Below are 27,641 nucleotides of genomic sequence, written 5' to 3'. Positions count from 1 at the left end.
ATAAACTCAGCAAAAAAAGAAACGTCCTCTCACTGTCAACAGCGTTTATTTTCAGCAAACTTAACATGTGTAAATATTTGTATGAACATAAGATTCAACAACTGAGACAAAAACTGAACAAGTTCCACAGACATGTGACTAACAGAAATGGAATAATGTGTCCCTGAATAAAGGGGGGGGGGGTTAAAATCAAAAGTAACAGTCAGTAAGCACTGCAGTGCGTCTCCTCCTCATGGACTGCACCAGATTTGCCAGTTCTTGCTGTGAGATGTTACCCCACTCTTCCAGCAAGGCACCTGCAAGTTCCCGGACATTTCTGGGGGGAATGGCCCTAGCCCTCACCCTTCGATCCAACAGGTCCCAGACATGCTCAATGGGATTGAGATCGGGCTCTTTGCTGGCCATGACAGAACACTGACATTCCTGTCTTGCAGGAAATCACGCACAGAACGAGCAGTATGGCTGGTGGCATTGTCATGCTGGAGGGTCATGTCAGGATGAGCCTGCAGGAAGGGTATCACATGAGGGAGGAGGAGGTCTTCCTTGTAATGCACAGCATTGAGATCGCCTGCAATGAAAACAAGCTCAGTCCGATGATCCTGTGACACACCGCCCCAGACCATCACGGACCCTCCACCTCCAAATCGATCCCGCTCCAGAGTACAGGCCTCGGGGTAACGCTCATTCCTTTGACGATAAACGCGAATCCGACCATCACCCCTGGTGAGACAAAACCATAACAAGTCAGTGAAGAGCACTTTTTGCCAGTCCTGTCTGGTCCAGCGACGGTGGGTTTGTGCCCACAGGCGATGTTGTTGCCGGTGATGTCTGGTGAGGACCTGCCTTACAACAGGCCTACAAGCCCTCAGTCCAACCTCTCTCAGCCTATTGCGGATAGTCTGAGCATTGATGGAGGGATTGTACGTTCCTGGTGTAACTCGGGCAGTTGTTGTTCCCATCCTGTACCTGTCCCGCAGGTGTGATGTTCGGATGTACCGATCCTGTGCAGGTGTTGTTACACGTGGTCTGCCACTGCGAAGACGATCAGCTGTCCATCCTGTCTCCCTGTAGCGCTGTCTTAGGCGTCTCACAGTACGGGCATTGCAATTTATTGCCCTGGCCACATCTGCAGTCCTCATTCCTCCTTACAGCATGCCTAAGGCACTTTCATGCAGATGTGCAGGGACCCTGGGCATCTTTCCTTTGGTGTTTTTCAGAGTCAGTAGAAAAGCCTCTTTAGTGTCCTAAGTTTTCATAACTGTGACCTTAATTGCCTACCGTCTGTAAGCTGTGATTGTCTTAACGACCGTTCCACAGGTGCATGTCCATGAATTGTTTATGGTTCATTGAACAAGCATGGGAAACAGTGTTTAAACCCTTTACAATGAAGATCTGTGAAGTTATTTGGATTTTTACAAATAATCTTTGAAAGACAGGGTCCTGAAAAAGGGACATTTCTTTTTTTGTTAAGTTTATGACTGAATCACTGTAAAAAGAACAAAACCCTATTGAGTTGGTGGTTTACTAAGGGAACCGATTAAAAATTCCATAATAAAGTCAAAGTTTAAAACACAATTTATTGTTTGTAAGAAATTGTGGAATAGTGTCCACCTAAGTCTCAACTATTATAGTGACTCTAAACAGGAATAGAAAGTTAAGGCTCTATTCAATCCGTATTGTGTAATTTCAGCGTTAAGAGAGAAACCCAGAAACAGAACATACTGTATCACAGAGAAACAGAAAAGATGAAGACTGCTCTCTATTGTCCTGCTCCTCGTGGCTTTTTGCCAGATGTCTAATGCTGTTCTTGTCAAGGTAAGTATCAATCAGCACTTTGGGAAAAACTGAGCTTTTATGAATATGTACTTGAATGAGATTTGATTCCTGGTGCATCCACCCCATAGGTTTTATCTAACTTTGTAAATCAGTACGTATGTTTTTTGTTGTATTTTTTCTAATATCCCTCTTAGAGAGTGAGCTGGACACTATTATACCCATTGTGCCTAGCTGCTGCAATGATCCATTTTTGTTTTCTATTCTCTCCCTAGGAAGGAGATGTCATATTCTCTCTGGAATCAGTGAGGAAACGTTGGACAGTGAAGGGACGTTTAAGCAAGACCAGCACAGTGGCTTTGTGTGCACACCATTCTCTCCCCGAAGAATTCATGCCTTTGTGCCAAAGCAAGGATGCCGGGGTATCCTTCGCAAGGTTAGGTGAGTTAAAGCTGCACTTCATAACATTTTCCAGTAGGGGGCACTCATGAGTAAAACTGCATCCGGAGTCTAGGTGAGGACCGGGTTGGGAAACCGAACTAATTAGCAACTGAGCTTCCAAACTGTAATTTTGAAAAGGAAGGAGTGACCCGATGATTGATTGGCTGAAAAACATTGATATTTTCCCATTTATTTTCAAATATGGATAAAGTGTTATGTCAATTGGCTAATTAGTGGACTCTTTCTGTAATATTGTGAAAAACTATAAATACCGTGTGTGCATGCACACGCTTCTAAATGTACAGTATTTGCATGTGTCGGTATGCATTTGTATAAATACTTAAGGGAAGATTATGTGGTAATTGTAGTGGTTGTGAACAGCAGGTGTGGCTGCCCATCCTCATGCCGGTGAGAGCTGCACATTTGCTAAATGTACTGGCTGTTAAAATGGACACCTGCCAACCATTCTAAAAAACGACATCCCATTTCATTTTCTTTGTCAGTTTCAAGCAAAATATGTTTGGACTAAGATTCGTATTTGTCAATTGCTGTAGTTGCTGGTTTCTCACCATGTCAGATTATAATAAGCTTTATACACATACTGTTAGGGGTCATGGCATCTCAGTCTATGCACTAGAGAAGCATATGTGAAAGACATTTCTGTATCAGCCAGTTGAATAGTTCTAATTAATTAATCTCTCACTTCCCCTGTCATTGACTGATTATTTGTATAGGAGACTCCACTCAAAATATATTTCAATTAAATGTATTCACCAAGTAAAATATTTTCCAACTGCACTTTGTTGTGATGTAGATACTGTATATTCATAATAAATGGTATGGTCTTTAATCACTGCAGAAAAGTGTACACATACCATTTTAAGGTTTTATTTTTGAGTACAAAATGTGGTATACGAGAACTAGTTCCATAAATACAAATACTCAACAAGGTTAATACTTGAAGAATGAAAAGTGAGTTTCTAATCCTAAACATCAGATACAAACATGATGCCGGGGACACTTTGGTTTGAGGGTTACAGCAGGTTTCAAAGTCTATAAAAAGCCTGCAGGACATGTTGCAGTGATGACCAAAAAAACCATTGAGTGATTATCTATTAAAATCTGCATTTCATTGTGTAAACTATCCCTTCAATATGATACGGAGTACAAAATGGAATTGGGAATGGTGCTGTTCCCAAAAATTTATTGATTTAGATGATTTAAAATGTCACAAGTTTTTCACCCAAAATAGGTGGGGGAACCTGAACGTCCCTCCATGTTCCTGTCCAATTAAAACCCTAGTAGTATATCACACAAAAATAATACAAACTTGGAATGACAGTTGATTTTTCTTAGTTCCGCACTAGAGTTTGTAAGAGTAATCGATTGCCATTACCCCAGACTTCTGGAGGCCAGGGACCCTACCTGGTGGCTAGTTTGACAGACAACTACATATGGTTAAGGCTTGTCCCTTTGAAAATGGCATTCACAGAAGTAAAAAGAACATTGACACAGGACAATAAATTAAGAAAGCAAACAAAATTATTCAAATTTAGAATCCTTAAAACACCCGTTTTGTAAAAACGTCAAGAAATAAAAAGGATGCAATGATTTTAGGCTATTTTGTTGAATTTATATACAAAAATACTTCAGTAAGTATCACAACCCACCTATTCAAGGCGTGAACTGTAACATTGGGTACTGTCCTGTGCACTGGATGGTGTTAATAACCTTACAAATCAAAATAGTCCTAGGCAGGTTAACCTAGACCAAAAAACCCCAAACACCAACTTCCAGTCAAGAATCAAATATACACCGAGTGTACAAAACAATAAGAACACTTTCCTAATATTGAGTTCCACCCCCCTCCTTTTGCCCTCAGAACAGCCTCAATTTGTCAGGGCATAACTTTCACCTGGATTCACCAGTCTATGTCATGGAAAGAGCAGGTGTTATGTTTTGTAAACTCAGTGTATATTATCAATGGCGAAGTAATCCAGATGCAACTACCTCACAATTTAAAAAAAACTGACTGACAGAAAGCTCCGCAACTTGTGACTATTAAGCATATAAACTCAGCAAAAAGAAACGCCCCTTTTTCAGGACCCTGTCTTTCAAAGATTATTCGTAAAAATCCAAATAACTTCACCGATCTTCATTGTAAAGGGTTTAAACACCGTTTCCCATGCTTGTTCAATGACCCATAAACAATTAATGAACATGCACCTGTGGAACGGTCATTAAGACACTATCAGCTTACAGACGGTAGGCAATTAAGGTGACAGTTATGAAAACTTAGGACACTAGAGGCCTTTCTACAGACTCAAAAACACCAAAATAAATATGCCCAGGGTCCCTGCTCATCTGCGTAAAAGTGCCATAGGCATGAGGACTGCAGATGTGGCCAAGGCAATAAATTGCAATGTCCGTACTGTGAGACGCCTAAGACAGCACTACAGGGAGACAGGACGGACAGCTGATCGTCTTCGCAGTGGCAGACCATCTTCGCAGTGGCAGACCACGTGTAACACCTGCATAGGTTCGGTACATCTGAACATCACACATGCAGGACAGGTACAGGATGGCAACAACTGCCCGAGTTTCACCAGGAATGCACAATCCCTCCATCAGTGCTCAGACTGTCCACAATAGGCTGGACTGAGGGCTTGTAGGCCTGTTGTAAGGCAGGCCTACAAGCCTGCTGTCACTAGACATCACCGGCAACAATGTCACCTATGGGCACAAACCCACCGTCGCTGGACCAGACAGGAGTGGCAAAAGGTGCTCTTCACTGACGAGTCGCGGTTTTGTCTCACCAGGGGTGATGGTCGCATTCGCGGTTATCGTTGAAGGAATGAGCGTTACACCGAGGTCTGTACTCTGGAGCGGGATCGATTTGGAAGGGGAGGGTCCGTCATGGTCTGGGGCGGTGTGTCACAGCATCATCGGACTGAGCTTGTTGTCATTGCAGGCAATCTCAACGCTGTGCGTTACAGGGAAGACATCCTCCTCCCTCATGTGGTACCCTTCCTGCAGGCTCATCCTGACATGACCCTCCAGCATGACAATGCCACCAGCCATACTGCTCATTCTGTGCGTGATTTTCTGCAAGACAGGAATGTCAGTGTTCTGTCATGGCCAGCGAAGAGCTCGGATCTCAATCCCATTGAGCACGTCTGGGACCTGTTGGATCGGAGGGTGAGGGCTAGGGCCATTCCCCCCAGAAATGTCCGTGATCTTGCAGGTGCCTTGCTGGAAGAGTGGGGTAACATCTCACAGCAAGAACTGGCAAATCTGGTGCAGTCCATGAGAAGGAGATGCACTGCAGCACTTAATGCAGCTGGTGGCCACACCAGATACTGACTGTTATTTTTGATTCCCCCCTTTGTTAAGGGACACATTATTCAATTTTTGTTAGTCACATGTCTGTGGAACTTGTTCAGTTTGTATCAGTTGAATATTATGTTCATACAAATATTTACACGTTAAGTTTGTTGAATATAAACGCAGTTGACAGTGAGAAGACGTTTCTTTTTTTGCGGAGTTCATATATTTTTAAACCTCCCACTTCAGGCTGGATGTGCATTTCCTTTTAATTTAGCAAATATTTGCCTCATATTTTAACTCTGCATTGTTGGGAATGGGCTCGTAAGTAAGCATTTCACTGTAAAGTCTACACCTGTTGTATTTGGTGCATGTGACGTGTAGTTCATACATGCATAATCTATGAGCAGAATTACTTTACCTCAATTAGCCACAAAATCCTAGTTTGAAAGAGGCTGTTTACTGGAAGCTGTGCCCTAACCCTAACCCATTTACCCCCACGTGGGCCAGCCCCCTAACAACTCGAGTTCCAACCAATGTGCTTCAGCCCCTCACTATTTGAGTGACAGCTAGCAAGACACACACAGCAGAGCGAGAGCAATGACGTGGTACACATATGTGATGTAGTATGCAATTTTCAGGGACCACTTTTGGCTCGTGAGCGCTACTTTCAGAACTACTGGCTAAAAGTATACAGATGTACCAGAGAATCTCTAACTACTAGTAACAGCATTTATGAACTTAAGTACCACCTTGTCCATTTGAGTCTAGCTGGATAAGTTCCTTGTGCACAGTACAACATCCACAGTACAACTCATTCAGTAGCTAACGGGTCCTGCATTGCAAAGGAGAGTCCAAAGAGGCAAAGCTCTAAACTCAGATAGCGTTGCCAATATGCTATGGACCATCAGCTTCTATGAAACAGAGAGACACCCTTCGTCCATCCTCCACCCCCGTGGGACCAACCTGCCACAGCGGTAGGCTTGAGCCTAGTCAGAGTACCGTATAATTACGGTGTTCTGGACACTTTCCGGCAGTGTGGAGTGGCTCCAGAGAGGAGGGGTTACGAGTCTCTCAGCATACTGATCTCAGCAAAGAGCTTGAGCGCAGGCCCCAGTTTGATGTTCATGGTGCCCATGAGGTGGTCCTCTTTCAGCAGCAGCAAAGACTGGCCGTCGATCTCCTGCGAGCGGAACTCCTTGGCTATCTCCAGGCAACCTGGGAACAAAACAAACAGCCACTCATCAGTTAGCTTTATAAAAAATATATATATTTAAAAAAAAAAAAAGAACATTACACACAACCATCAGGTTCCAGGCAAGTCTTTTCTAAAAATCCCTCCTGCTTGCTGCTTGATTTATGACAGGGGTCAGGTCACCAATTTTGTTCCTGGAACCGATATCCATGTTTTAGAGTGTTTAAACAAAGTTTGATTTCATTTGCATTTCAACTAATCAAATGACTAAGTTGGTTGACTGAAGTAGGTGTGTTACTACTGGGCTAAAACAAAAGCCTGCACACCCTGCATTTCTCCAATAGCAAGGTTGGTGACCACTGTTGTATTGGGCTGCTACTCTGCCATTTAGCAACCATTGGAGTAAATGGAAAATGTCGCAGTGCCCACCTGGCAGGGAGCAGATGAACTCGTAGACCTCCTCCACGTTCCACTTGGCCGGGTCGCTGGGCTGGAAGTGCTGGGAGAGGGGCAGCTCTTGTCCACAGCCCTCCGTGTGCTCTGCCCCTCTGCCCACCTGGGACCTGGGAGCACTAGAGCTGGCAGCAGACAGTGGGGGCGAAGGGGGACCCTCGTAGCTGGACATGTCTAAACAATGGCTGAACTCCCTGTGACCAGGGTGAGAGGGGTGGCTGGACATCACCGATCCACCCCCAGGTTGCTGCCCAGTAGTGGGTGTCTGAAAACACAAAGGAAGGATATAGCTTTGAAGTGATTGCCATTCTAGCCAGAAAGAGGGTCTCAATGGAAATATGTTTATAAAGTCATATGGTGCTTTTATTCTTGATATTTTGTGAACAGTGCCATTTCACCTGTTTTTTGGTCTCGGAGCTTGAGTTCTGGTGGTTCCCATTGGATGTTCTCTGCTTCTTCAGTTTCTCCATCGTGGTTTGTCGATTTGGAAAGAGGCCCATTCGCTTTGTACACCCCACATTGTACCTGCACAAACATTTTATGGGGAAAAAATAAATAGGCAATATATCAACAAGTAGCTTAGGTAATTAAGTGTTTCAAAGGCTGAGCAAGCCATTTGTTTAATTATCAATACATTTTAGAACATCTGAGTAACAAATGAAAAGCTCAGGTAAAGAATAAGCCATTCATTTACTTGTTATTCCTGCACTACTGCTGTAATTACTGCAGCAACAACTGCTGGCGAAAATGTCATTCAGGATGCCTGGGTTATATTCATTAGACCACACCTTTGCTAAATGTTTTTCAATGGAAAATAAAAGTTCAGATAGTCCCTCCCTGTTGTAGTCCATTTCCTTGGTGCCTAATGAGTACGACCCAGATCTCAGTTCCAGCATCTTGTCTACCCAGACCTTACCGTTTGGCACACACTGTGGAGCAGAACCTCTTGGATCTCTTGAAGTTGTAGGCAAAGTCCACTCTGCCACACAGCTCACACGTCAGGGTGGGCTCCTCTTGCTGCTTCAGCTCTGCACAACAACAACAGTTTCACGTCAACACATGGCAACCAACGGTAAAAATACGATGGGTATTAACACTGAATGCCGGTTGGCATGACAGGCAATGTGTGGCATGGCTTCATGTCTACGGAAGCAAGTGGTTGGTTGACTTTCCGATGTTCAGAGAGTTGATGTGAGACTGAAAGAAAACCCTAGACAGTCCTACAGTACGGATCAAGAAGAGCAAATCCAAGTGCCAATATGTACAAACATTTGTGCTGAGATTCAAGCAGAAGTGGGACGTGAAGCCAGGTAGCCAATGCCACAATGAGAAGCTTGTAGTTCTGGGTTAATAGGCCTTTTCTCATTTGGGCAAAAGTCCATCCTACATCCTCTCTCCTCTGTGACCTGGATAGCGATAAGTGGTCGGGTAGTGTCAATTCATTAGTAGGCAAATGAAAGACGGTCCTCCACTCCTTGATAGCCTCCTTTTGGCGAGGAAGCACGTGTATCCTACAGCAGAATAGTTTTGATATCTGCCACACCCCCTTTGAATCAGCTGTTGTGCATGCTTTTCTCCTCCGACAATACACATTTAAAAACAATACGTTACTTGTCCTTTTATCTATAAAATGTCTTGCACAACTAACCTAATTTGTTTTTATCACTTTACACATTTATTTTGGGATTCCCCCCTGTAAACGTAATTTGCAAGTGGAGGAGCTTCTCATTTCGTATAAGAGCATCTTCGTCCACGTTCACTCACCTCGACCGCCTCTCCTCGATTACCTTTGACCTTTTTGAAAAGGAGGCAAGACGGAGGAGAGAGGACGCAGGAGTTGAGCAAATCTAATTGAGAAAAGGACATAGAGTGGGCCAAGCAAGATGTCTGGTCCTTTACCTTGCTGTGATAGGTCCTCCATCTCAGAGTCAGTGGTGCTGTTGGAGGAGGTAGTCGTCTTCTCTGAGTCAGAGTGTGTCTGCTGTTTGTGTTTCTTCAGGTTCTCGATCAGCAACGACAACGGACGTTCAACCTGAAAGGACAGAGACAATTCACTTCATACATGCTGCTTACACCGGTAATAAATGCTGTACAGTGCATAATGATATGAATGGTTTAGTCTAATTTAGTCCACTAGAGGGAAGTGCACTACTGGTCATGTACATGGGTGACTGTGTCCTTATGGTTCAGTTGACTCCAAAACAGGCGTGCAAGGGCAGATTAGGCTGGTCAATTATTTGCCCAGTGGGCCTGTCTAACTTCTGTTTTTTGCGCAAAATGATCCTTATTTCGGCTAATAATGGGGGCCTAAAAAAAAAAAGAAATGGGCCGTTGTGGTGACCAAGAGGAAGCGTGTGTTAGAAATGCCAGGGCCGATTTCTGGTCCCAGTCCGCCTGTGTGTGTGTGTGTGTGTCTCTGCTTCTGAAGAGCCATGTGCCCAGTGGGTGGAAGGCTTCTTCAGAATCCTACTCACAGGGAAAGGCTCTGCTCCCTCCTGGATCACAAATCCCTCAATAAAGTGGGTGAGGATCTGGGGTTTCACTATGGCTTGAGGCAGTTTGCTCTCGCCATTCTGTGGGGTACTGCCTGTCACCATGGGCGCATTGTTCCCATTCCCTGAGGTCATGACTGGAAGTGAGCCTGCACCTGGTTGCGCATTCAGCCACTCAGCATCTCCCTTACCTGCTGGCATAATGGCATATTTGTGAGTAAATAAAAAGGAAATATTTGTGTAAAATGTTAACTGACATGCAGGAGTCAGTGCTGAGGTAATAATAATAATAAAAGAGAATGACCAATCATGTAACAATGATGAATATGGACATGTTTCACGCCGTGAAGAATTAATGATTCTAGAAGAAAATCTGGAACACTTTCGAAATTGTTTTGTTTATTTTCCTCCCCGCATCATTCTACATCTACAAAAACGACTTTGGTCAACAAAACAATTAATAATAATACGTGTATTTAATACAAAGAATATGTACTGTATCAACTAATCATTAATGATCATTGCGCAAGGTGTTTATTGTCCCACATGCGTATTGTTCCTAATAAATTACGGTATAGAAGTGCAAAGGTTTCGTCGACATCATTAAAACTACATTTGCCCTCTTTTGAACATTAACTTAAATTGAGAAACGCACCACAATAAATGACAAATATAGACGCTCTGATTCAAACGCCCCGACAACGGTCAACAAGGGAGCGAAAGCACACCCAAAGACAGTACTCCGTGGCACACCCCTTTGTTCCACTGCTCCAACCAACCCTTCCTTTCATATCCCGTCCGCCAAGGCAACATGGAGCAAACAAATCATGTTCTCAAACAATTCGCAAATATTCCGTGGAAATACGCACCCGTTACATAAGTAGAAACTACACAAGCAATGCAATCACATCCACACTTTTTCGTATGCTTTCTTCAGTTTGTTCCGCACTATTATCCCTGCAAAAGTACACAAGTAGCCTTTGTATTCGTGAACTGAATAGAAAATATAGCGCTGGCCCACCATTGGCCCACGCAACTTGGAATGTGATCCAATGGTGACGAGTAGCTCAAAATCACTCCCTCTGATTGGTTGGATTGGCTGACTATTTCCCACTCACTGCTTTCCAGTACAATCTACCACATTGGTGGAGTTTGATTAAAATGAACCGCGGTGCACCGGTATATGGCCCGTGACGTGAACAAGCAAAAGTGGGAGGAGCGCCCTTCTCTATTCGAACAGTAATTGTCCATATAATATAGGTTCTAATTTCTTTAACTAGTTTTCATTGGGATGGCAGATAATTATCAAAATATCAATTTTACATTTGAAAAAACAAATGTCACTTTTGTTTTGAGCCGAATTGGCCGTCGGCCAGAGCGGGGAACCTGGCTCACTGCCGGGAGGCAGCTCTGTTCCAAAGAGAATGCAATTCACTTTCACCTGGTGCAAACTCCTCCCACCTGGGCAACCCGGTCCAGATAATCGAATCCCCTCAATAGTTGAGAACTATATTGGCAAGACAGAATTGAAAGCCTGTATGTAAAAATAGCATATTTTCATAGATTTAGTGACAAATGTTTAGAATGGGAAATGTTGATGGATTTTCTCAACTTTTGAGCCTAGAGGTATAGGACCAACGCTTTCATGACTTGTCATTGTGTCAAACTACCATGAATAGTAAAGACTGTTAATTACATGTCATGACATATACATAGCACGTTTTTCTGACAAGTATTATTTAATTCAGCTGTCTGTCACAAGAAGTCCATAAGCAGACATGCTGGCCTAGGCTTGAGGGTGGACCAAGGTTTAAGGCATCACTGGACTTGCTCGATCAAGGTTGTAATTATGACCACCTAACAGTAACACTTAGAGGAGGATTGTGCCATGATCACATGGTGTACTGCTGTGATTGAGTAGCCAAGTAGCAGTGGTGGCCACTTCAGCATCTGCAAAGTAATAGCATCCTGGCCACTTGAAAGTATATTATTCATGTTTGAATGTCTGAGTGGACGTGCCTCACTCAGATACACCTGTCAGACATGACGAGCCTTTAGGAAATAAAGCACTCCCACCATTGGCCAGCGCAACTTGGAATGTGATTCAATGGCGACGAGTAGCTCAAAAGGACTCTCTCTGGTTGGTTGGATTGGTGGACTCTATTTTTCCTTCACTGCTTTCCGGTGCACCGGTATATGGCCCGTGATGTGAACAGGCAAGAGTGGAAGGAGCGCCCTTCTCAAATCGAACAATTACAGTAATTGTCCATATAATATATGTTAGAATTCTCAAACAATTTCATTGGGATGGCATTTTTTAAATAAAAATAGCACTTTTGCATTTGAAAACACAAATGTCACTTTTGTTTTAAGCCGACTTGTATACAAATTATTTTCACCTGCTGCAAACTCTTCCCACCTGGATAACTTGGTCCAGATAATCAAATTCCCTCAATATTTGAGAAATATATTGGTAAGGCGGAAGCCTGAAAACTTTCCCATGGCGGGAGTGACAAAGCCTGGCCCTTTCCCGTAATTATGGCTAAAGCTGTCACGTTCCCCCAAGTGGCAAGGTAGGACAATGGACTCTGGGCCATGACAGATTTAGTATTCTGCTTGAGGGGAGTGCTAGAATGGGGATGGCCATTGTGCCTGAGCTGCCCAAGCATACAGATGGATGTGAGTGAGTGAATAGGTTGTTGGTGGGTCGGTGAGTGAGTGAGTGAGTAAGAGTCAGTCAGTGAATGGATGAGTGGGATGTCACATTACTGTAACAAATTGAACAGCCAGTCAGGGCTTCTGGTTATCCATAAGTCCAATGACTTAGAGATACAACCTGTGACATAAAATATAATATCTACCTCCAGTGGGTGTGGTGGGGTTGCTGGGATCCAATGGGCATTGCTCAATAGTGATGACCTCAAGAATAGGAGGGGCTGTTGGCTGCTGTATGAGGGGAGTGGAGCTGTTCTCCGTGACTACCTCAGACATGGGCAGCTCCTTGCCAGCACTATCCTGAACCAGCTGAGAGGCTGGTGTAAGAGCAGTTGGCTGGATCTGGAGGTCGACTGCAGCCATCTGCACTAGCTTGGTGTTGGGCAGCGGAGCAGCCCGGGTCTGGGTGACCACAGGGGTTGGCCTGTTGTGGGTAAGAATCTGGGGACTGACAGTGGAGTGGAAGATGGTGGCCTGCAGGCTAGGAACATTGGCAGAGACAAATGGTTTGGGCAGCACAGGGACAGGGCCCTCCTTGGGCTGGATAGCCAGGGCCTGTAGCATCTGGGCCTGAGTGTGACTGTGGATGGAGGCTGTGTGTAGCACTGGGGCCTGGCCCCTCAGAGAAAGCTGCTGGGTCTGGTGTCGCTGCTGCTGGAACACAAACTGCTGTTTTTGCTGCTGCAGAAACTGGTGCGTCTGGATTTGTGCGTACGCTGTAAAAACACATAAATCAACATTAGTCTTTAAAACTAAGAAATATCAGGTTTCTTTCACAAAACAAGCAATAAAAATGTAGCTACCCTCGTACGTAATTCTTAGTTGTGTACATTTCAAGTTAGGATTTGGCCCTAAATGAGTAAGCCTCAGACATATCTTACATTGGTTACCACAGCAATAACTTCCCAAACAAACAGACACCCCAGGGCATGTTCATCTTTGGCTTCAGTCAGTCAAGCCTGGATTAATCCTCACTCTCATAAAATGTGTTTATACGCCAAACAATAGGTTCCCTGATGCCAAACACATGACCATGGTCTGTGGAACTAGAGAAGATAATCTGCCATTGATGTAATCGTAGGCGTACGAGTAACAGAACACTTAAAGGCAGCTTCCCGTTTTCAAAAACATTGCCGCCGTTCCACATCAGAGTCTTGCAAGCGCTGCAGTTTGTAAAGGTCTGTGGTTAGTACGGACGTTCACATATAGGAGAGCGAAACCCAAATCAAAACACCATCGAAGCCATGTTATGGCTAGTGACTTTGAATGTCTGAGTATCATGAAAAGCGCTATACATATAAATATTGTATTAGTGAAATTAGGATTTCATGAGTAGTCTCTTAAAAGGTCCAATGCAGGCATTTTTTTTTTTTTTTATCCCATTTTCTCCCCAATTTTCGTGGTATCCAATCGCTAGTAATTACTATCTTGTCTCATCGCTACAACTCCCGTACGGGCTCGGGAGAGACGAAGGTTGAAAGCCATGCGTCCTCCGAAGCACAACCCAACCAAGCCGCACTGCTTCTTAACACAGCGCGCCTCCAACCCGGAAGCCAGCCGCACCAATGTGTCGGAGGAAACACCGTGTACCTGGCCCCCTTGGTTAGCGCGCACTGCGCCCGGCCCGCCACAGAAGTCGCTGGAGCGCGATGAGACAAGGATATCCCTACCGGCCAAACCCTCCCTAACGACGCTATGCCAATTGTGCGTCGCCCCACGGACCTCCCGGTCGCGGCCGGCTGCGACAGAGCCAGTGCCCTAGACCACTGCGCCACCCGGGAGGCCTAATGCAGGCATTTTTATCTCAATATCAAATCATTTCTGGGTAACTATTAAGTATCTCACTGTGATTATTTTTGACAATTTGTATTGAAAACAAACAAAAATAGCTTCCTAGCAAACGACAATTTCTCAAGCAAGAATTTAGCTAGAACTGTCTGGGAGTGGTCTGAATGGGGAGGGAAAAACTGAAAATGTGCTGTTATTGGCAGAGAGGTTTGGAACTTTCTTATTGGTCTATTAACTAATTTACCACATGGTGATGCCACCATGGAAGGCCAGAACTCCCAAAACAGCTCTTACACTAAAAGGGCATTAGTCATTTTCACAATATTATTCCAACGTCATAGCGTGGAAATATAAAACACTGGAAATCACATTTGACTGCACTGGGCCTTTAACAGAAAACCATGGTAAACTAAAACGAACCTGTAACTAAATAGTCCTGAGTTTCTTTAATGGATTTGTCCCCTAAATCCTGTACGCCAACCATCACTGTAAAGCTAATACCTTTGACATCCCCTTCAGTCCGTTTGTATCAAGCTACCACAGAGTCTGTCTTCAGGTTAATGTATCCGGTCACCTGTGTCTCATTCTACACATGACATGCTCAATTCAATGGGACCTATCGGTGAAACAGCTGTAGTCCTCCATGCATGAAGCCCAATCACTTTTGATTGAATGTGTGCAGTAGATGCCTCTACTGTATGTGAAGAGCAACAATTTCTGGAGGGGCAGCACGTCTCGTGATTAGCCTTCTTGGTTTCCTCTGCTGTGGTCCACTCATAGAATGCCTGCCTCACCATTTATAAGTACCTCAGTCAGGCACCAAACTGGTGGAAACGAAGGCCTTTTTGACAACTCACTCTGTGGTTTGGGTATTATTCTGTGGAAACTCTTCTACAGCCACTAGTTATGTGACAACTCCTTTAAAGCGGTGTGCCAGCCTTCCCTCCAATATTCACACACCACTTACATGTGTTACACTGCCAAGTCGAAAAGCTTCAAACTGGCTAGCTGCAGGGAGACTGCTTTGTGTCCAATTCAATATTGCGACTTTGGGTCCAGACCGCAGTCTACTTTTGGTTTTACACATATCAATAAGTAATTGAATCCAGCACGCAATGTTCCGTACATGAACCAATTGAGCCGGTCAAAATAACCCAACAGACCCAACCCTTACAGGAAAATCACATGATTTCACATGTGGAAAATGTAAAATCATATGAAAACATGTGTTTTTGGGACACTTCACATGCGTTCACATGTGAAATTCATTTGGTTTTTCCATAAGGATGACTAAATCAGAAATAACCACCACCAACAATATTTTTATAAAACAGTAGCGCAACCCCTTGTGGCATGCATTTTAAATCGTAAGCAGAAGTTTCTGCCTCTGATCTATTGATTTTGGACGCTGAGATATGGGGGGGGGGGGGGGGGGGGGGGGGTTTCTTGTGCGCACATGGTGACAGAGGGGAAGATGTGCAGCGCTGAGGGGCGTCCCCCCCAGCCAGCCCCCATCTGGAAGTAGCTCATTAGGAGTAGCTCAGACCCATGGGTCAAGCCTTCAGCCGTATCCTCCACTGCAGCCTTGCCCTCCTCACCTTTAGCAACACTAGGGAAACCGTCTGGTTTGGCTTAAGCCTGCTTAAAGCTCTAGTGCTGCAGGAAGGAGGTGACTGTATAAGATGGTGTTTGGGATATCCCTTTTATCCCAACTACTAATGAGATCCTCATGGGGAAAGAGGTCTCTCCTCCTCGTGCAACAGTTAGCTTATAACAGTGCCCGAACTTCAACTTCACTACATTCCTAAAGAAAATAATGTACTTTTTACTCCATACATTTTCCCTGACAGCCAAAAGTACTCGTTACATTTTAAATGCTTAGCAGGACAGAAAACGGTCCAATTCACACTTATCAAGAGAACATCCCTGGTCATCCCTAATGCCTCTGATCTGGTGGACTCACTAAACACAAATGCTTTGTGTTTGAGTGTGCCCCTGGCTAGCCATAAATACAAATATTGTGCCGTCTAGTTTGCTTAATTTAAGGAATTTAAAATTATTCGTACTTTTGATAAAGTATATTTTAGCGAATACATTTACCTTTGATAGTTAAATATATTTAAAACAAAATACTTTGACTTTTACTCAAATAGTATTTTACTGGGTGACTTTCACTGTAGTCATTTTCTATTAAGGTATCTTTACTTTTACTCAAGTATGACAATTTGGTACTTTTTTCCACCACTGGACAAGGAACTCTTCATATTAGAACTAAGCTGAGTGTACTGCTGCTGTGTTTTGAAGCAGTCAGTCGTCTTGCCATTAAGATACTTTTAGAACCCTTCTCTGCCATATTTGCTCCGTATAGGAGCTGTAACTGGGGTCTGGCTGAGGCTTGCTGTCTGATCTTAGGCCATTTCCCCTTTACGTCCTGTAATAATACATTTCCTCTGTAAGTGGGTCCACGTGAATAGGGCTGGCAGTCTAATGAAGGGTTGGCCTGCATTTACAGTAAAGCCTTCTCTTGGATAGGTCTGACAGATAGCCCTGTGCCGGCCTGGTGATGTGGTATGGAAATAGAACTCAAAAGGACCTATAGCGGAGACAAGGTTATGGAAGTGTATTTTGACAAAATTGTGTGGTAAAAACACCTCTTTAGACTTGCTCTAACTGTGTGAAATTTTATTTATCTATAGCAAAAGTAGAAAATCAACAGCGCCCCGCCCTGGCTGCGGCTACATGCCCTACTGTTATCATGTTTATGAAACAGTGTTGGTGTCATCATACTCCACCCACATTCAGGCTTATATAACAATTACTATTAAATCTATGCTTCTTTGTTATGCTAACCTTGAACAGGGCGCTTTGAGTGTGGTCTACCTGGGCTGATGAGGGGGTGACTGCTGACGGCCATCACACTGCGGCTCACGGTCACCAAGTGGCCCTCACCTTTCTGCCCCCCCTCTGATGGGGCCTCCAGGGACCCCAGTTGTGCTCCCTGTGGCCCCTGGGTTGGACCCCTGAGGTGGCCAGCCAGGGAGACTTGGGACCCTCCAGACATCTGTTTGAGATGAAGGCCCTGGAGCTGAGAGGAGGAGGGGGCCCCCTGCTGACTACAGATGGCAAGGTTCTGCACCTACGGGAAAATGAGATTTTAAAACGTCATCATGGGAAAAATTCCAATTGGACAAAAGTCTGTTTTCTCCTCCGTGACCCGGAAACCAATGTGTGTTCGAGGAGTGACAATTCATTAGTAGGCAAACAAAGGAGCAGGGAGTAGTGCTGCCATAGCGTGGGGGAGCGGTACTCCCTCACTTTTGTCAATTTGCGAATAGTCAGAGCTGGTAAAAATACTTATGGAAAATTAATTCGAAATAAATGGTATTTAGTCACCACTAAAATACCATGAAAACGATAGAATGACAAACAAATAAATCTGTAGGCTATAGCAGCCTATAGATACAGATGTAGGATCTTAATTTCAGCCAGTTTGTTACAGCAGGAAAATAAACCTGTAGCAACAGGAAATGTGAATTATAATTAATGGAATTTTTGTAGGGGTTGATACATTTTTCGTTGGGTCAAATCAAGTCTGAAATTAAGTGGAAATGACTAACTTTAATGCTTTTTTAAAACTCAAATAAACTACAAGTTTGCATTTCGTGCATTGCAGGAAAATTCTCAGCAACAAAAAAGTGATCAAATTAAGATCCTGCATCTGTAGGTAAATGTTTCTTCCCTGTCTTCTCACTCTGGTTGTGGCACCAGTGATGAATAATTCCGCGTTCAAAACAACGGAACACAAAGCTCCGACGTATGACTTGAGTTCAAAACAACTCATGAAAACACAGCTCAGATTAGAAAATCTTTTGAACGGTCATCCAACTTGGAATTCCAAGTTTTTTTTTACAATTCAGCTTCAGATAAGAAATGACTGAGCAGGTGTTTTTGGTGTATCATATTATAGACATACTATTATATTCTGTTCTGTCATGTAAAATAAAAATGAATCATTGTGATCTTGCGAGACGTTGACTCAGCTTCTATTTAACGTCACTAAACAAGCACCACTGAGAGAGGTGATAATCTTCTATTTGTAATAGAACTATTAGGCGTAGGCAACAGATCTTGATGAGGGTGATTTTAAATGATTGGAGCGCCCTTCGAATCGTGGCGCAGAAAGGGCAGCACCGTAACCAACTGGTCACATATAATTCTGGATTCCACTGCGCAAGAAGGGGTGCGAGGAGCTTTACGAACATCAAGGCAGACACGCAGTGAATTTGGATCCTATGGTTCATGTTGGTTCATGCGGTGGATCAGTTTGTCTACATGTGCAATAGATGTGGTACGTTTATGTAAGCTAATCACTTGGACAGTAAGCGCCAAATCCATAACAAACTGTTTTGAAGTCATTTTAGCAAACCCTGGTAGAGTTCTGTCTGGCTGTTCTACATTGGATTTTGCCCGCTCAAAGTGGTCAAGCCTCTGACCGATGGGCCTCTGCACACATGACTACAGTTATCATTTTACTATAGTGGGCTAAATCATTGTCACACAGTGTTTCTTGGTAGTCAAACAAATCTACTTTGAAACAAAAGTATACACTTCACACACATGGTTATGCAATTTAAAAAAAGACATCCATACCATGTCAGATAGAGTTGAATTGTATTGTAATGAATGGACCAAGGCGCAGCGTGCGTAGAGTTCCACATCTTTTAATAAACAGAAACTCACCAAACAAACCGTGCCGCTACTGGTGTGCACACAGGCAACTATCTGTAGACAAGATCCCACAAACACAATGGGGAAAATGGCTACCTAAATATGATCCCCAATCAGAGACAACAATAAACAGCTGTCTCTGATTGGGAAGCATACCAGGCCAACATAAACCATTAATCACCTAGATGACCCACCCTAGTCACTATCACACCCAACCAACATAGAGAATAAACAGCTCTCTATGGTCAGGGCGCGACATGTACTCAGTTTTGAGTTTGCATCCCAATATTATACTTTATATACAGTACCAAACAAAAGTTTGGACACATTCTCATTCAAGGGGTTTTCTTTATTTTTACTATTTTCAACTTTGTAGAATAATAGTGGAGACATCAAAACTATGAAATAACACATATGGAATCATGTAGTAAGCAAAAAAGTGTTAAACAAATCAAAATATATTTGATATTTTAGATTCTTCAAAGTAGCCACCCTTTGCCTTGATGACAGCTTTGCACACGCTTGGCATTCTCTCAACCAGCTTCATGAGGAATATTTTTCCAACAGTCTTGAAGGAGTGCCCACATATCCTGATTACTTGTTGGCTGCTTTCCTTCACTCTGAGGTCCAACTCATCCCAAACCATCTCAATTGGGTTGAGGTTGGATGATTTCGGAGGCCAGGTCATTTAATGCAGCACTCCATCACTCTCCTTCTTGGTCAAATAGCCCTTACACAGCCTGGAGGTGTGTTTTGGTTCATTGTCCTGTTGAAAAACAAATGATAGTCCCACTAAGTGCAAACTAGATGGGAATTCTAAATCAATTGAATTCTAAATAAATCACTGACAGTATCAGCAGCAAAGCACACCCACACCCATCACACCTCCTCCTCCATGCTTCACAGTGGGAACCACACGTGCAGAGATCATCAGTTCACCTACTTTGCATCTCACAAAGACACAGCGGTTGGAACCAAAAATCTCACATTTGGACTCATCAGACCAAAGGACAGATTTCCACCGTTATAATGTCCATTGCTTGTGTTTTTTGGCCCAAGCAAGTCTCTTCTTCTTATTGGTGCCCTTTAGAAGTGGTTTCTTTGCAGCAATTCGAACATGAAGGATTGATTCACACATTCTCCTCTGAACAGTTGATATTCAGATGTGTCTGCTACTTGAACTCTGTGAAGCATTTATTTGGGCTGCAATCTGAGGTGCAGTTAATTGGCGATATCTGAGGCTGGTAACTCTAATGAACTTATCCTCTGCAGCATAGGTAACTCTGGGTCTTCTTTTCCTGTGGTGGTCTTCATGAGAGCCAGTGCTTGATTGCTTGATATCATAGCTCTTGATGGTTTTTACGACTGCGCTTGAAGAAACTTTCAAAGTTCTTGAAATGTTCCGCATTGACTGACCTTCATGTCTTAAAGTAATGATGGACTGTCGTTTCTCTTTGATTATTTGAGCTGTTCTTGCCATAATATGGACTTGTCTTTTACCAAATAGGGCTATCTTCTGTATACCAACCGTTCCTTGTCACAACACAACTGATTGGCTCAAACACACTAAGAAGGAAAGAAATTCCACAAATTATATTTTAACAAGGCACACCTGTTAATTGAAATGCATTCCAGGGGACTACCTCATGAAGCTGGTTGAGAGAATGCCAAGAGTGTGCAAAGCTGTCAAAAAGGCAAATGGTGGATATTTTAAAAAAAATCTCAAATATAACACTTTTGGGGTACTACATGATTCCATATGTGTTTTTTCATAGTTTTGATGTCTTCATTATTATTCTACAATGTAGAAAATTGTAAAAATAAAGAAAAACCCTTGAATGAGTAGGTGTGTCCAAACTTTTGACTGGTACTGTACATCACAGAAGACTGAAATATAACTGAATCGCTTGACAAAGAAATACTGTATTTTCAGTGGTAAAAAAAAATTCTCCATTAATTATACAATTATGAAAAATATGAATAACATTCCACCCATGAGGCCACTAGAGGGCGATTTGGTCATTTGACTGCAGGAAAGGGCTTCTTCGCTCACGAAACAGTCAGAAGATCTAAAGGCATATTCCCATGAAACTGATTGAGATCAAATTATTGGCATGCAGTTTGGACATTTCACCGGTAAAACATATAGAATTATCATTCAAGATTGACAGAGATGATGGCCTATTTGGATATTAGGTATACCTAACAGTGTTTGGCGTATTAAAAATATAAAATATTCTTGAAACAATGTGTGGGCATAGGCAGACGTTGCAAATGGATGAAGCATTTTATGCATAGGTCTATTCTACAATGATATTCAATAGGCTACATCTGTCAGTAGGCTACAAACTTTGATTGACAAATTCAAAAATAGAACTACACCACTGCAAATAAAAATTTGTTCTTAACTGACTTGCCTAGTTAAATAAAGGTAAAAAAATAAAAAGGAGTGTCGTCCCCTCCTCGATAGCCTCCTCCCACCGAGGAAGCATAAGTGTATCCTCTCGGCTCCTTATCGCAGAAGCGTTTTGAAATGCGCCACACCCCCTTTGAATCAGCTCTTTTTTTCTCAGAGGAGAAATACATGCACACATTTAAAAACAATATTTTCTGTTATTATCACTTTACATATTTCTTTGGGGATTCTGCCCCTGTAAACATAATGTGCCTGATGACCCGTGATTGGAGAAGGACAGTCTCAATTCATACAAGCTCAATTGTTTCCACGTTTCCTCTCCTTGCAGATGGAGGAGAGGAGGCGAGAAAAACCAATTGTGATTCTCCCATAGTAGGACTTCCGAGTGGTGCAGCGGTCTAAGACCCTGGTTCAATTCCAGGCTGTATCACAACCGGATGTGATTGGGAGTCCCATTGGGCTGTGCACAATTGGCCCAGCATCACCAGGTTTGGCCAGTGTAGGCCGTCATTGTAAATAAGAATTTGTTCTTAACTGACTTGTCTAGTTAAAAAAAGGTAAAACATATATATAATTGTATCCATGTGTGTGCTCATTGGGGTTGTGTGTGGTGAATATTACCTGTGCACTAGCAGACTGTTGGTTGGTGGCAGACTGTGATGAGGCTGCTGATTGGACAGTGGCAACAGCTGCAGTTGGGGTGAAGATGAGCTGGAAGAACAAAAAAATATTGGCACTAAGACTGCTCCAAATCAGGACCAGCTAAGCCCTCAGCTAAAGTTGGTGTTATCCCACTGAGCTATTGAGGCCAAAAAATAACAGTAACAAAGCTCTTTCAACTGAATCTTGCCATCCATGAATTACATGGCTAAGGCATTTTCTTCCCTGGCAGCAATTTGATTTTGAACAAGGCCAGCCATGTGCAGCCTTGCACTGTGTTATTCTGATCTAAGATGGATAGCAACTCAAGGATGCTTGATGGTTTAAGAGAGGAAAGAGTTGTCAACAAAAAAAACATTACTATCCATTATGGCTCCTGTCCAAGAAATCATACGAGGAACCTCAGTATATCTGCCAGTAAAAACATAACTGACACTCAACTTTTGAGTCTTGTTTTCCTTCTAAATTACCCTCTGCTGTGCCACATATCTATACCCTGGCCACATGAAGGAAATCATAATATTAAATCATATGGAAAACATAGAGTACTCTATTCTAGTCAAGTCCATCCTATTCAACTATTGCTGTACATATTCTGTTCTTTCTTTACCCCAATTGGTAGTAGTTACAGTCTTGTCTCATTGCTGCAACTCCCGTACGGACTCAGGAGAGGCAAAGGTCAAGAGCCATGCGTCCTGCGAAACACAACCCAACCTAGCCACACTGCTTCTTGACACAATGCACATCCAACCCGGAAGCCAGCCGCACCAATGTGTCAGAGGAAACACCTGGCGACCTGGTCAGCGTGCACTGTGCCCGGCCCATCACAGGAGTCGCTAGTGCACGATGAGACAAGGATATCCCTGCCGGCCAAACCCGGACAGCGCTGGGTCAATTGTGCGTCGCCCCATGGACCTCCCGGTCGCGGCCAGCTGCGACAGAGCCTGGGCTCGAACCCAGAATCTCTGGTGGCACAGCTAGCACTGCGATGCAATTGTGCGCCACCCGGGAGGCCCTATATTCTATCCTACGTATTCTTCAGATATACTATACAGTTGAAGTCGGATGTTTACATACAGCCAGACTACCATACACTTAGGTTGGAGTCATTAAAACTCTTTTTTCAACCACTCCACAAATTTCTTGTTAACAAACTATAGTTTTGGCAAGTCAGTTAGGACATCTACTTTGTGCATGACACAATTAATTTTTCAAAAAATTGTTGACAGACAGATTATTTCACTTTAGAAGCTTCTGATAGGCTAATTGACATCATTTGAGTCAATTGGAGGTGTAACTGTGGATGTATTTCAAGGCCTACCTTCAAACTCAGTGCCTCTTTGCTTGACATCATGGAAAATCTAAAGAAATCAGCCAAGACCTCAGAAAAAAAATTGTGGACCTTCACAAGTCTGGTTCATCCGCAAGTATAAACACCATGGGACCACGCAGCCGTCTTACCGCTCTGTCTCCTAGAGATTAACGCACTTTGGTGTGAAAAGTGCAAATCAATCACAGAACAACAGCAAAGGACCCTGTGAAGATGCTGGAGGAAACAGGTACAAAAGTATCTATATCCACAGTAAAACGAGTCCTATATCGACAGAACCTGAAAGGCCACTCAGCAGGAAGAAGCCACTGCTCCAAAACCGCCATAAAAAAGCCAGACTACGGTTTGCAACTGCACATGGGGACAAAGATCGTTTTTGGAGAAATGTCCTCTGGTCTGATGAAACAAAAATAGAACTGTTTGGCCATAATGACCATCATTGTGTTTGTAGGAAAAAGGGGGAGGCTTGCAAGCCGAAGAACATCATCCCAACCGTGAAGCACGGGGGTGGCAGCATCATGTCATGTTGTGGGGGTGCTTTGCTGCAGGAGGGACTGGTGCACTTCACAAAATAGATGGCATCACGAGGAAAGAAAATGATGTGGGTATATTGAAGCAACATCTCAAGACATCAGTCAGGAAGTTAAAGCTTGGTTGCAAATGGGTCTTCCAAATAGACAATGACCCCAAGCATACTTCCAAAGTTGTGGCAAAATGGCTTAAAGACAACAAAGTCAAGGTATTGGAGTGGCCATCACAAAGCCCTGACCTCAATCCTATAGAAAATGTGTGAGCAGAACTGAAAAAGCGTGTGTGAGCAAGGAGGCCTACAAACCTGACTCAGTTAAACCAGCTCTGTCAGGAGGAATGGGCCAAAATTCACCCAACTTATTGTGGGAAGGTTGTGGAAGGCTATTCGAAACATTTGACCCAAGTTAAACCATTTAAAAGCAATGCTACCAAATACTAATTGAGTGTATGTAAACTTCTGACCCACTGGGAATGTCAGGGCCTTGGTCAGGGAGACTGCCCATGGAGTTTGCCAAAAGGCACCTAAAGGACTCACAGACCATGAGAAACAAGATTCTCTGGTCTGATAAAACCAAGTTGCTCTTTGGCCTAAATGCCAAGCCTCACGTCTGGAGGAAACCTGCACCATCCCTACGCTGAAGCATGGTAGTGGCAGCATCATGCTGTGGGGATGTTTTTCAGTGGCAGGGACTGGGAGACTAGTCAGGATTGAGGGGAAGATGAACGGAGCAAAGTACATAGAAATTCTTGATGAAAACCTGCTCCAGCGTGCTCAAGACCTCAGACTGGGGTGAAGGTTCACCTTCCAACAGGACAACGACACTAAGCACACAGCCAAGACAACGCAGGAGTGGCTTCGGGACAAGTGTCTGAATGTCCTTGAGTGGCCCAGCTGGAGCCGGGACTTGAGCCCGATCGAACATCTCTGGAGAGACCTGAAAATCGCTGTGCAGCGACGCTCCCCATCCAACCTGACAGATCTTGAGAGGATCTGCAGAGAAGAATGGGAGCAACTCCCCAAATACAAGTGTGACAAGCTTATAGCATCATACCCAAGAAGACTCGAGGCTGTAATCGCTGCCAAACGTGCTTCAACAAAGTACTGAGTAAAGGGTCTGAATACTTATGTAAATGTCATATCTCATTTTTTTTATTTGTAATACATTTGCAAAAATTAAAAAAATAAACAGTTTTTGCTTTGTCATTATGGGGTATTGTTTGTAGATTGATTAGGAAATGATTTAATCCATTTTAGAATAAGGCTGTATTTAATCATTAATAAATACAAATAATATATATTTATTTATACTCCGGACTCCGACATTGCTCGTCCTAATATTTCTATATTTCTTAATTCCATTATTTTACTTTTATATTTGTGTGTTGTGGTATCCCGGCAGGTCTACCCTGGGGGTTGGTGATAGAGGGGAGGTACATGCTGGGACATTGGCCCCCTCTGTTGGGAGTACCCAGGCTGGGCACCCCGACGCTGATGGCACCAATTAGAGGTAATTAGGGGAGAATGCCAACCAGCCGTGCAGGCCACATAAATGGAGCACAATGGCACCCCGTGGGAGAGAAAAAGTGAGAGTCAAGGAGTGAGCCTACAGAGAGGAATGAGGCACGGAGCCTAATATGAGAAGAAGGACCGAGCCAACCCTAAGTTATTTTGTTGTTACATTTATTTTTGTCACCTAGTAAAGTCGTGTTTTCTGACTAGAACCTCCCTGTCTCTGTGTCCGTCTCTGTGCGCTCAACCCAACACCCCACGGTTTACCAAAGTGTATTGTTGTGTATTGTTAGATATTACTGCTAGGAACAAAAGCATTTCGCTACACCCGCAATAACATCTGCTAAACGTGTATGCGATCAATAACATTAGATTTGAGTAGATTGAGCAAAACGTTCCTTTACTATTCAGATGAAGAGGCCCATCTAGTTGTGTGGAGAGGAGATGACTATAGACCATTCAATCAGCGGTGAAATAGGTATGACAAATGTGTGCGCACGTGCCACTCTCTTACCATCTGAGCCCGCAGATACATCTGAGCTTGGCTGGCGGTGAGGACGAGGCTGGAGGCGTTGCCTAGGAGCACAGCCTGCTGGGGGATACAGGTGGGAGTGGAGCTAACGCTCTGGACTCTGCTGATTATCTGGGCCGCTGCTGGAGGTGTGGCCGGGTTTACCTGGGAGAGGGGTGTGCTGTAATGACTTTAACTTGTAGAAGAACTAACACAATTTCAATCATATCTGTTAATATGTATATTTTATGACCGTTCTGTAAGGTTGCCCACTCATGAACATGCCCTCATGCCATAGATATAATCAAGTCATAAAGACGCAAACGATACAAAGATGCAGGAACAGACATGCTGACATAGACATGTAGCACACACAAAGATAATCTAGGTCACAAGGACACAAGCAGACAGAAACAGGGACAGTCATTAAAATCAGTGGACTAGCTACAGACAGACAGCTTTATTAAAACAGTTCCACTCACAGTGGTCTGTGTGGAACATGTCTGGTGAGAGGAGGTCCAATTCTGGTTGGAGCTCTGTCTTCCTGCCACTATGGTAGCCTGGGAAATGAAGGAAATTAAGAAAGGTACCAATATCAAAACTAACAATCAATAATTTGTGCCATCCTGCAGGTAGCCTAGTGGTTGGGGCAGCAGGTAGCCTAGTGGTTGGGGCAGCAGGTAGCCTAGTGGTTAGAGTGTTGGGCCAGTAACTGAAAGGTTGCTGGTTTGAATGAGCTGACAAGATAAAAATCTGTTGTTCTGCCCCTGAACAAGGCAGTTAACCCACTGTTCTCTGGTAGGCTGTCATTGTATATAAGAATTTGATCTTAACTGACTTGCCTAATGAAATAAAGGATAAATACACTAAACAATTATTTATGGTGTCCCTTATAAGTAGCGTACTTGTACATCAAGCCGCCTCAGGTTACAGAAACAGGAAATACACTCCTGCTCTATGGGCCATTCTGGCTCGGACAAGGCTACTTACCTACTTTTCTTCTTATAAGTATTTGCTATTTGCCACTACGTAGGGAAATCCCAATACAGACCAAAGAGTAACGGACAGAGACTTAGCCCCCAGGTGTAGCCTCCTCTTCTCTAATAGAGTGTAAATACCCTCATAGTGTAAGATGATTGTGCCCCCAGGGAGGGACTAGTCATCCATCAAGAGCCCATTTTAACCAGCCAGGTCTCATACTGATGGAGAGCAATTTGTTATTTTACATTTTTTAAATTTATTTCACCTTTATTTAACTAGGCAAGTCAGTTAAGAACAAATTCTCATTTACAATGATGGCCTACCAAAAGACAAAAGGCCTCCTGCGGGGACGGGGGCTGGGATTAAAAATAAAAAAATAAAATATGTGAGGGTAAACGATATGGATGTCTTTACATGGCTAGTAGTGAGCAACCACTAGTGCTCTTTAGCTATAGCTGTAATTTGTATTTGTATTTATTAGGGATCCCCATTAGCTGTTGCCAAGGCAGCAGCTACTCTTCCTGGTGTTTTTGCGACTGCACTTGAAATGTTCCGTATTGACTGACCTTCGTGTCTTAAGGTAATGATGAACTGTCATTTCCGTTTGCTTATTTGAGCTGTTCTTGCCATAATATGGACTTGGTATTTTACCAAATAGGGCTATCTTCTGTATACCCCCCTACCTTGTCGCTACACAACTGATTGGCTCAAATGCATTAAGGAAAGAAGTTCCACAAATTAACTTTTAAGAAGGCACACCTGTTAATTTAAATGCATTCCAGGTGACTACCTC

At 43.4% G+C, this 27,641-nt stretch overlaps 1 protein-coding gene across 1 annotated transcript in view; it reads right to left on the bottom strand.

Annotated features, from left to right (window-relative positions):
* Positions 1-5,745: 5,745 nt before the first annotated feature.
* The window catches only part of LOC120058712 (polyhomeotic-like protein 2), a 31,076-nt gene continuing 9,180 nt past the window's right edge, over positions 5,746-27,641 (bottom strand). The window contains exons 3-13 of the mRNA XM_039007458.1: positions 26,350-26,427; positions 25,856-26,032; positions 21,947-22,087; positions 17,062-17,317; positions 12,540-13,109; positions 9,661-9,869; positions 9,086-9,218; positions 8,103-8,214; positions 7,585-7,711; positions 7,163-7,451; positions 5,746-6,756 (exon numbers count right to left, since the gene is read on the bottom strand). Of these exons, the coding sequence (XP_038863386.1) occupies positions 6,602-6,756; positions 7,163-7,451; positions 7,585-7,711; positions 8,103-8,214; positions 9,086-9,218; positions 9,661-9,869; positions 12,540-13,109; positions 17,062-17,317; positions 21,947-22,087; positions 25,856-26,032; positions 26,350-26,427 (2,247 nt within the window). The 3' untranslated portion in view covers positions 5,746-6,601. The remainder of the gene's footprint in view (positions 6,757-7,162; positions 7,452-7,584; positions 7,712-8,102; positions 8,215-9,085; positions 9,219-9,660; positions 9,870-12,539; positions 13,110-17,061; positions 17,318-21,946; positions 22,088-25,855; positions 26,033-26,349; positions 26,428-27,641) is intronic.

The sequence above is a fragment of the Salvelinus namaycush genome, chromosome 14, assembly GCF_016432855.1.
Source record: "Salvelinus namaycush isolate Seneca chromosome 14, SaNama_1.0, whole genome shotgun sequence".
Lineage (NCBI taxonomy): Eukaryota > Metazoa > Chordata > Actinopteri > Salmoniformes > Salmonidae > Salvelinus > Salvelinus namaycush.
The sequence above is the reverse complement of the archived record's forward strand: the minus strand, read 5'-3'. Positions and strand labels throughout refer to the sequence as shown.